Source organism: Ostrea edulis, chromosome 10 (genome assembly GCF_947568905.1).
Source record: "Ostrea edulis chromosome 10, xbOstEdul1.1, whole genome shotgun sequence".
Classification (NCBI taxonomy): Eukaryota; Metazoa; Mollusca; class Bivalvia; order Ostreida; family Ostreidae; genus Ostrea; species Ostrea edulis.
In genome coordinates, this window is record NC_079173.1 from 10,775,239 (window position 1) to 10,786,905 (window position 11,667).

At 34.1% G+C, this 11,667-nt stretch overlaps 1 protein-coding gene across 4 annotated transcripts in view; it reads right to left on the reverse strand.

Annotated features, from left to right (window-relative positions):
• LOC125666788 (ATP-dependent RNA helicase DHX8-like) overlaps nt 1-9,552 on the reverse strand; it is a 32,113-nt gene extending 22,561 nt beyond the window's left edge. The window contains exons 1-6 of one of the 4 annotated variants that reach the window (XM_048900069.2): nt 8,903-9,552; nt 6,727-6,812; nt 5,258-5,422; nt 2,454-2,611; nt 1,159-1,254; nt 782-977 (exon numbers count right to left, since the gene is read on the reverse strand). In XM_048900069.2, the coding sequence (XP_048756026.2) occupies nt 782-977; nt 1,159-1,254; nt 2,454-2,611; nt 5,258-5,422; nt 6,727-6,812; nt 8,903-9,374 (1,173 nt within the window). In that variant the 5' untranslated portion in view covers nt 9,375-9,552. Of the gene's footprint in view, nt 1-781; nt 978-1,158; nt 1,255-2,453; nt 2,612-5,257; nt 5,423-6,726; nt 6,813-8,725 lie in introns of all 4 variants that reach the window. The other 3 variants (XM_056151909.1, XM_048900066.2, XM_048900067.2) reach the window with 3 other exon arrangements.
• Between the last annotated feature and the right edge of the window lie 2,115 nt (nt 9,553-11,667).

Below are 11,667 nucleotides of genomic sequence, written 5' to 3' on the forward strand. Positions count from 1 at the left end.
TTACACAAGAATATCATATAAAATACATTGTATAACACAAGAAATGAAGCTGAAGAACACCTGAGGAAGTTTGCTCCTAAGCTTTTGTTTATGATGTGTTGACACCAATAGACAAAAGTATTTGGTACGAATAAGTCAAAAGTAAATTTTAAGTGGAAAAGGGTCAAGTTTAATTCCCTGAAGCTCAATGTTAAACAAGAACTACAACCTAAATTTTCCTTTGTATTTCAATATTTCCCCTTCCAATGATTTTTCAACATTTTTCAAAAGGGTCCTGCGGCTTTCGAATTCGGAAAAATTGTCATCATTTTGATCAAATTACGAAAACCTAGACATTATAGTAAACATGCTAAATATATCAAATCAAACAAGAATTCAAACACTAATTGATGTCGTTCTTTTTTTACTTTACATTCTTAACTTTCTTTTCTTTAAGCTCTTAAAATTTTCGACAATTCTTTCTAAATCATCTAGATTTGATGCGTCTTTGTCATGTCATACATAAACTATTCACATTGAACTTATTTTTAAACAAATACGTTTTTGCCAGTTTTTAGTATGGGGAAAAGTGCAAGTTAAATTGGGAAATAATTGGAAATTTTTGGGAGGGGAAAGTGCCGATGTTTGGACCTAAAATGGGTCTTAAAAAATCCCTGCTTTCAATGTACAAATTAAAAATACTCTTCCGAACAACTGAAAATACTGCAATACTTGGGTCTAACCCTCTCTGAATCAATTACAATACAAGAATTAAATCAAGCATAACACAAACATCACCTACCCTTCCCGGTTCAGGATTCATAGGAAATTCCTCTCTGTTCCTCTGTCTTCCTTTCCTGTTGTCTCGGTCACGACTCCTAGACCTCCGTCGTTCTCGTCGCCTGTCATCTCTTTCGCGTGACCTTGATTTATGTCTTCGCCTATCTCTGTCTCGACTCCTTGATCTCGACTTCTCTCTAGACCTACTCCTTCTTCTCCTTTCAATGATACAAAAAAATTTATCTAGTACTGTGATCTGCAGAAAACCCGCTAACTAGGGTTATGATTTTTTTTTCTGTAATGCTTGCTACTTTCATTACCCAATGAAACAACAAAAAAGCATTATATTGTTTAAATATATACATTTCTTTTTAGAACAAGGCAACATGATTTTGTTACCTTCGGTCTCGATCTCGGCTCCGACTTCTGTCTCGGCTCCGACTTCTGTCTCGATCGCGACTTCGATTTCTGTTTTTTTGTTTGTCTCTCTCCCTACTAAAACAAAAATTAGATTCTTTTAATATTACAGGTACTTGTTCATCCAAATGGGCATCATGATTTCTTCAAAAAGACTTTTAAAAATCCAGACACAATGATAAGACTGTGAAGGCCATGTGCCATCAAAATGAAGGTGTTGTATTGCCAGGTATTTTGACTGACAAGAACATGCAAAGCCCTCAATGATAACATTACAAGTAAAAATAATTCAAATGCACATGAACTCAATGAATTTTTTAAAAATTCACTTAGTATGAGTGCCACATGGTGTGCAGACAAAGAAGCAGGCAGAGCTGCACCTTGTTCTTGTCACTGCTATTTATTTAGATTATCAACATAATACGTTCATATCAGTGTCAATGCAAAATTACTAATCATATTACTTAATTTACCCAGAGTATCTAAGAATAAACTTATGACTGTGCTTCTTTGTGAATAAATCATACAACAGGTAAAAGTTAAATCAATTAATATGTAAGTTTAAGATACATATATACTATTTAAAATATGGATTCAAAATAAAAGACATGAAATCATGAATCAAATATCATAATTTCAGATGGTATTTCATGCTAAGTTTGTAATTCTAAAACACATTTTTAACGCCTTTCTTTGATACAAGATTCCATCGAACAGAATTATCAATATCTCAACTGATTCTACAAACTTGATAATACAAAAGTGAAATAAAAAAAAAGATTCATTGTGATGGCAAGCATCATAATAGGACCCCACCTCGTGGCATTATTTCAAGGTCCATAACTCTGTTAAGAAAACGTCAACCAAGCCCAAACTTAAACTTGATCTATGACTCATTGATATAAGTTTACATATATTTTTTTAACTCAAAGGTTGCAGGGGTAGCCCAAAAAGTCTAGGAGAAAACTGTTATTGCACGGACACATGCTTGCATAGACTAATCATTATGGGGCTCCCGTCTTAGGCGGGGTCCTAAAAAAAAAGTTCTATTCCAAATGTTGATCAAAATTGATCATGAAATTGTGAAATTTGCCAAAACTGTGAACAAACAGACGTACAAATCTGTCACTACACTATAACTGTCATGAATTGCTAAACAAACATCACAAAATAGATGCAAATTTTTTTTTAACATTTCTTTATTTGCAAACATTCTTTTCAAACTTTCATCAGGATTTTCAAATACATATGTAGAAGTTGATTCATAGATCCCTTACACTTGCCGTGTTGGGGCTGGGTCATTCATCAGAGCCTCTAACTCATTTAACATATCACCAGCCACATCTGTGTCACTTTTATCCATTTTGATTGGCTTAACATCCTCCACTGTCTCTATTTTGATTGGTTTTTCTTCATCTTCATCCACTAGCATGATCTGAATTTCAGAAATCAAACACTGTAAAAAGAAATCTTTGTAAACCACTATAATGAAACCTCTATTTTTCTCCATCATTGGAATCTATGGATCTCAACAATGGAAAAAAGGGGGGGGGGACCTATGTAATGTAATGTAGCAACCCATTTCTTTTTTAATTTCTTATTGGCCATCTTCAGTAGCCAAGTGTTTCCAGTGTGGTCTGCTCCTCCACAGTTAAGAACGGATAGAAAATCCTCCTTAAGGAGGTATGCTACACAAGAGAAATTTGATATGGATGAAAAGTGGAGGATATGTACAACAATATTTTGAAATTGAAAACTTTCAAATATACTTTACTTAGTCAAAAAATGCAGTTTTAGTAAAATGCAATCTGAAAAAAGATTTAAAACCCCTGCTGGACTTGACCCCACAATCTACAGTTCAACAGTTGACGTGCTTACCTACTGAGCTACTTAGCTAGCCGATAATGTTTTAAATGAATAGACAAACACTGCTGATATTTATATTTTCAATGTTTTAAAAGGAAGTCAGCCATTATGACAATGTAGATTACCTCCTTAATTAACATGATATTTATTTCAAGTTGGGTATAATAAATAGAAACATTAACTCTTAACGAGCCATCTGACTACACACATCAATAAAACTCATATCGCACATATACAGGACAGTACCTATCAGATTATCTCCAAGGTATACACATACATCAATACAATACAGAACAAGATATGATCATAATCTGCCGATTATAAAGTTTCCCAAACAAAGTATTGGCTGTATAAAAGTGGGCTTTTTCTGAGTACTGCTGTTTTTTTCCACATTAATAACTCCCTTGCACAAAGTTCATACCAATTTTAATTTTATTTAAAAATCTAGATCACAAAGACCTTGATTTTGAAAAAAAATTTCCTTTAGTAAAACTGGCGTCATAATGACCTTGATCCTAGTTTGTAGGTTCCAACATCTTCTCATCATTTCTGAAGATCCCATGCCTGCTAATAATTTTATCAAAATAAAGTAAACTTTGCTTCAAAACATTAAGGGGCTGTATTGGGCCCTTAGAATAATGACACAGTCCTCCATTTTAGCAACTGATTTTCTCTCTCGCACAAATGCACATACACTAAGCGTACAATGTATTTGGTAGATTTTTTTTTTTTTTTTTTAGAATTTTACTTAAGGTGGATCGATCCTCATGTGATTTATCAATATTAATGGTTACAAGTGGAAAAACTGTATTAATTTCCACTGAATATAGTTTAATTTAATCAATAACCAAAGAAAATGTATATGTCGCCACCCTTTTAAAGATGTCAGACATACAAAAACAGAAGTATATATCAACATAAAATAATCACACATTTTCGTTAAACAGAATAATGAAAATTAATAAAAACTTGTTGAAATGACAGATTTTAAACGTCAACAGTGTAAGAAAACTGCTAATTCATAGATGTATGAAAATTACTTGTGGATAATAGGGAAATCATTGTATCATAGACATGCAGTAGAGGAAATTCCAGCATAAGAGTTATTGCCCGTGACAACATTTTTAAAATTATAAATAATTGATTATTTATGGAAAATAAAAACTTTTTAGCATCAAAAGTTTACCAATTTTTTTTTATTTTATTCAGTGAATAAATTCCTCTAAAAGATATATTTCTATCATGCACAAAATTTATATATATAAAGATTTTGCAAAAACCTATGACATCACATGAGGATCGATCAACCTTAAATATATATTTTATAAACGTTACAGGTAACACGTGCGTTTGTTTTTGAATGTCAGCGTTTATATCTAGAGCCAATTCTGGATTGGTTGTAAAAAGTTATTCATGCATATCGAAGTTTACCCGAGTATAGGTTTAAAGTAACGAAATCATTCGAGAATTCGCTGCCCATCGTGCAACAGACCCCCACCCACCCTTCCTTCAGCATTTCATGTATTTAACGTTGTTATTGATATTACATTTTTCTATTGTAGAATGTTGAATGAAGTGAAGATAAAGATTTATACATGTACAGTTGAATAGAGTAATAAAGTCTGTTGCCTATATTTGTGTTTGAGTTTTAGTTTATAAATAATTTATGTTCATTTGAAAAGGTGAATTAGAACATAATTTTCTTTTTGTCTTCTCAAAAAACTTAACATACTTATTCCAATACAATTCTGAAAATTCTACACATTCATCAAGTTTATTGTGGTGATAACCATGGTGAATTTTTTGGATTATGTAGTAGTGCTATACGGACCGTGGATATCGGCCTGGGTAGCTTAGTTGTTAGAGCACCTGCCTATTAATGCAGGGGTCTCGGGTTCGATTCCTGGTCCAGCCACAAATTTCCACCTTTCCTAAATATTGAATTTGGTGCCATTGACCAACCCTGGACTTCAGGTAAAAGTCCTGCCAAGGGCAAAAGAATCTGATTTGTGTTTCTTCGAGGGCACAGATGATTTATGGAGGGAGGAAAATGTAGTATTTAGGGCTACATCTATATGGACTGAGGATATCAGCCTGGGTAGCTCAGTGGTTAGAGCTCCAAATTTGAAATGCAGTGGTCCCAGGTTTGATTCCTGGTCCAGCCAAAAATTTCACCCTTTCTCATAAATTACAGTAACACGGCATTAACACTTACCCTGACTTTTGGGTCATTAGCCATGGCCAGACCAGGAAAGAGCTTCTTTTTAATATCTATGTCACTTTGGACAGTCTCGCTGTCGACTTCCTCTTTTTTGATTTCCTTCTTTTCTTTTGGTTTCATTTTCTGAATCAACCTCAACAAATTTGCCACCAAGGAATCCTGAAATCAAAAATGAAAAATACTGCTACAAAAATCCATTTCATAAACAGCTAGTGTATATCATGTAGATATGATAGTGTATATCATGTAGAAAAGTGAACAGTATTTATAGAATATTTTCAAAACACAGTCAAGTAATGATGACAAAAAAATAACAAGATGTATGTTGCCCAAGAATTCATGAGTCACCCACGGATACCTAATTCCCATCCATTATCACTGCATTACAATTCCAAATATAATAACCTACACATACATACACATGCATTATCAAAATGTAGGACACTTAACCATCGCTCCTGTATATCATTGTGTAAAAAATGGCCCGTTGCACCTCCCACCCACCCCCCTTTAAATGAAAAATGATACTCTGAAAATCAGAAATTTTGTGTAAAAGTATGTATTGCACCCCCCTTTCAAGCTTTTAATTGCTTTCTAATGGCATGGGGTGAAATGCAGATAAATAGACACTGCAGGATTAGTTCTAAGTTCTTGCATATTTTGAAATATGGTATAAAAATATGTGCAAACTGAGAATTTGTATCCGTGAGATACATGCAAGACTTCATTACTATATAACAGTATAGCCATTCGTTTAATTGTAGGATGTTTTGATTTTTGAAATGACAAAGAGAAAGAATTAAAAATATGTGGACTAATACTCTCTGTAAATGAAACATTAATCTTAAATTATATAAACAGTTCTTAGTAAAATATTTATTACGAAATAAAAATAGATTAGATTTGATTTTCTTTCTTTTTTCAAAATTACAGACAAAAATGAACTTTTCATAACTAACTTATTAATATCAGACTCATTTTTAATGACAAAAAGTGACCCATTTTCCAAATATTTTGAACACAATTGCATTAATGACCTGAACAGATATTGTAGAATGTAAAACTGTCTTGGAAATATATTCGATAAATAGTCAAGAACTGAATAAATATAAATGAAAAAATGGTTGTTTTGTTATCATGTTTTAAACTTAATTTGGATGGAAAAGACAGTAAACTCAATTTTCCAAATTCATCAAAAAAATGATTGTTTTCCCAATTAAAGGAGACTCGGTCCCTGTACCAAAGAGTGCTATGATGGCCCTGATCTACATGTTTATTACAATCATGCATCCTGTGAAAAACAGGAACACACCACATAATGGATGAACATCTGTAGGAGGAAACAAAAAAGGGTGGGGAGCATTGAGATACTACATGTGTGTGTCATTAGCAGAAAAGTAAGAGGTACATTTATGGAGACAGCTTTAAAAAAGGATTTGATCATTGTTGTCGCATTTTCTTACAGCAAACTCTGCACCATTTTCGTCTAAAGCTTTTTTGAATTTTTCATAGGTATCATTCTTCTCTGCCAGATGTATGATAAATTCAGCTGAAAAGACAGAAAAAATATAATTTAATAGATTTGATTACATCAGACCACAGAGCTGGTCCAACAGTTTTAAAACGTAGAACAAACACAAATCATTCATTTCTCAAACCCCCATAATTAATCCCTCAAAACAGCTTCAGGCAAATTTTAAAGTACTTGGTAATTTGTTTTAATCCTTTATCATAATAATAATTAACAAAAAAATTGCTTACTGTTATTCAAGTAAAATAATTACACACGTGGTTTATCAAAGTCCGGTGTAGATACCCCCTGTCTCTAATCCATCTGATTCCATTACATGAATTTCGGTCATCAAAGAAAACATGATATGTAAATTTTCATATGTGTTTCCTTCTTTGTAATATTGAAAGTAGAATTTTCTGTTTTCAGTTTAAGATATTAAACATACTTCATTCATACACAATAAAGTATGAGACAAAATTTAGGGTCAAAGGTTGTTGGGGCAAGACCGATATTCAAATATTTATATACAAAAATCTCAGAAAACTTCATTACATCAACAGTTATTTGTTACAACTTACATGTAAAATATTTCTTTCTATGCCCTCAGTATTGGTATACTAGTACTTTTAAATTGTGACATTATATTTGCTGACAATGGCCCTAACACCATGTTCGCTAACCAAGCTGGGATTTTGATCCACTCCGCGGCTAGTCCGAAATATCTGACGTTTTCCTGGCTTTTTTATGATTTTGATATTTACCGTGCCAGGAAAACGTCAGAACCAGCGCCATTATTTAAACTGGAAATTCGCCGCCTCCAACTGGAGGTGGCATTCCCGGGCCGATTTTAAATACTTGTGAGCCTAATTCAATGTTAAAATCATAATTAATCAATAAAACGATGCTTCTTCTACTTACTAATATCAGTTTTGTGGGTTATTTCAACACATAAAAGTCTCTTGAAAACATTCTAACAAACTGTCGAGCTTTGTTTTGAGTTATGTGACTCGTTCACTCAAATGACAGTGAAAATTCGGTTGACTACAATTGTGTGCTTCTGTTATCGAATTTTGGAGTGGTATTTTCTTTTCAATGATATTAGTATGTACAAGAAGTATCGTTTTATTGATTAATAATGAGTTTAACATTGAATTAGACTCCAAAGTATTTAAAATCAGCCCGAGAATGCCGCCTCCAGTTGGAGGCGGCGAATTTCCAGTTTACGTAATGGTGCCGGTTCTGACATTTTCCTGGCACGGTATATATCAAAATCATTAAAAAAGCCAGGAAAACGTCAGATATTTCGGATTACTCTGCGACTAGCGAAGATGCCCTAACCCATAATAAATTTTTTTCGTTATCAACTCTTTTATAGACGTCTTGAATTAAATTATACTATGTTTGTTTCACCAAGTAAGGCCCTTGGCGGGTCATGTGCAAGTTTCAAACAATATACAAGTAATTACAGTTATAACAATATAAATAACAATCATTCAGATGGACTACTACTGTCAGAGTTCACATTGCAGCATTGCACACACTCAACATACAAAATAACTAAGTCTAAACTGTGACTGTAGCTGAATAGCTTGATCAAATTATTAAAAAAAAAACAACTCTATAAACAAGATCTGCAAGATACCTAAACTTTGAAACTGATTTGGGAGTGTTTATGTTGGTGAGAATGAAATAGACTTAACGTTCTGCAATTTTATATATATTATATATTGTTTAATAAGGGACCCATTTCATATCGATATATCATTATTAACGAGGATTGCATTGTTGTAGTAACATAAATACATGTTTATATATAAATCTCATGAAAGAAACAAACTGGTTCTGGCCAGAGTAACAAGATTTGGTCAGCTGAAACTGGATGTACAAAAATTGCACAATCCCGTCATGGAGAAAATTCGAGTGACCCTTCCATACTCCAATTATCATACCTAAATCCTTATCGTTGAGTCCCAAATGGTTCTCAAGTTCAGTACAAACTTTAGAAACCAAAGACAGATACTCTAGCTTTTGTAACTCGTCCATTTTCCCAAGATTTCCACAAAGTGTTTACTCCGGAAGTACGTTTTCCCAGTGCGCATATATAGCGCGCATTGTAATTTTCCTACCTCCACCTTTAAAGAGTGACGTTCTTAGCAGGCGCGCCATTTTGCTAAACCACACCGTTTCACAATGGCAGATGAAATCCCGACTTTTAAACTTGTTTTGGTGGGAGATGGTGGTGTCGGAAAGACAACATTTGTCAAAAGACATGTTACTGGAGAATTTGAGAAGAAATACGTCGCCACTCTTGGAGTTGAGGTCCATCCTTTGAAATTTCACACAACTCGTGGTGAGATCATTTTCAATGTGTGGGATACAGCTGGTCAGGAGAAATTCGGCGGTCTGAGAGATGGTTACTACATTCAAGGACAATGCGCCATCATTATGTTTGATGTCACATCTCGTGTGACATACAAAAATGTCCCAAATTGGCACAGAGATCTTGTCCGCGTGTGTGAAAATATTCCCATTGTATTGTGTGGAAACAAAGTTGATATCAAAGATCGAAAAGTCAAAGCCAAAGCCATCGTTTTCCATCGGAAAAAGAACCTCCAGTACTATGATATAAGCGCAAAGAGTAACTACAACTTCGAGAAACCTTTCCTGTGGTTGGCAAGGAAGTTGGTTGGAGATGCCAATTTGGAGTTCGTAGCGATGCCCGCCCTCGCACCACCCGACATCAAGATGGACCCAAACTTGGCTGCACAGTATGAACAAGAACTACAGGCTGCAGTAGAAGTGGCACTCCCAGATGATGATGACGATTTATAGATTTTAAGACACTTTTTCGCTTTTGATATTTATCAATCTCATTAGACATCTCAGCAGATACGATTTTCTTCTGACTTTTGAAATTATACAATGCAAGGATTTCACAGGCACTAAGAAATGGAGAAGTGGATAGTTCAGCACTGCCGAATATGTAGACTTTCGAGTGGATTTCCCAGTGTTTTAAAAGTGAAATAATTTGTATTTTCATGAGACTAAGGACACATTCACAAACATTTTTTTTCCAAAAGAATTCATGTAAACTTGATATTTTATTGAAAATTATGTTCTTGTTATATGACAAATGTGTTTGTATTTGTGTCAAATGTAAACAAATGAATGGAAAAAAAGTTAAAACTATCGACTTGTGTTTTGTATGTAAATCAAGGTTGTAATGGAAACTTGGGTAGATCGAGAAAAAAGATATATACCGAGTCCTGGACATTAACAGCTAATTATATTAGTGGAAGGAATGATGACAGTGATTGAATATTCTTCAATCTAGCAATGGCATAAATGATGAATTATTAAGATAAAAATGTACATCTAGTCAGTGAGAATTGAATGGCACATTATCTCTTTCCCTCAACTTAAGGGAGAGAGATTTTATGATTTTCAAAGTGGAACATGTAGTTTATCATGGAATTAAGACACTGGTTTTATAAACCATTTTGAATTTGCTGTAAAAAGAGTGAAGTTCCCCCCTTAAAATTAGCATTAGAAGGATATGTGGTAATAACGGCAAAGATCGTAATTTATCTACAACCAAACTCAAGTCTGTACCTGTCCCCTCTCAAAAAACTTATCAATTTTCCCAACTGAAGTTGCCTTTTTCTCCCCCAATTTACGATGTTTGTGTTAAAATTGAATTTTTCATGTATGATGTACTTTAATGTGCGGTTTTAACTTCAACAAAGACCTATCGTAGGAAAATTTAAAGAAAATAACTTACGTCAATTACAAACGTTACATGTAACTGCAATGTTATTGATTTTCCCAATGTCATTAAAATGTTGATTTTTCCCAATCGAAAAGGCCCAGGTTCCATATAAAAAAAAGTAGAAAAATCACTATATACTTCACACACATTGAGGAGGCGACATAGCGACATTACTCAACTTAACCTGGAGTTATCTCTCTTTGAACTGAATGGATGACACGATTTCGAACTATGGGGACACCCCACCCATTGCTTAAAATTGAAAGGGTTAATGGTAAAATTAACATATAAAATAATGATGATATTTTATGCCCCCTTCCCTTAGAATAAATCTTGGATCCGTTCCAAATATCTTTTGTATAAAGTGCAGCTAAAGCTGCTTTCTCGGCTGCAAATATGTACTGGTGCGTAATTTGTTGTTTACAAAATTCTTGGAATTGCACAACATTTGCAGAATAGATATACCGGATATGTAATTTGATTAAGACGCAAGATTGATAATTAATTGTACAACTCCCCAGGGATGGATTCCGAAAGAAAAAAAATCAGGCCAATTTTGTACATTTTTCCGTCCAAAGGCGGTGGGGTTAAACTAAGCCGAAATTGCAACCCCAAAGAAAAGGGATTTTTTGTTAAGTGTTCAATCAAAGGAGTGGGGTTGAAGCTCGCGTAACCTCCTCTAACTGCGCCACCATTCTCGTTAACGATGGACCGCAGCAGGGATGTATACATACAAACTGTATAAAAGGGATTATTGATTCATGTAAACATCTTAATAGGCCACGATAATTTACACCTGCCAATATTGAATGATTACATGTACATAGTCTCCATCGCTGTCGACTCCAGGTTTCTCCAGGAGTTCCCGCCGCGCCTAGGAGTTCATTTATTGACATTTCGATATCCGGTATTAATTAGTACCTTTGACTACCCACCCCGACAATGTGAGAGGAAATCACACTGGCTTATCCTAAATATCAACATTGTACAACCTAGTGTCTCCCGAAATTAACAAAACTGAAGCATATGTCTTTTAGCATATTCAATGACGTATAATAAATTTAGAATTTGACAATATGTACATGACGGCTGTCAATATATATTCATCTATCGGAATAATAC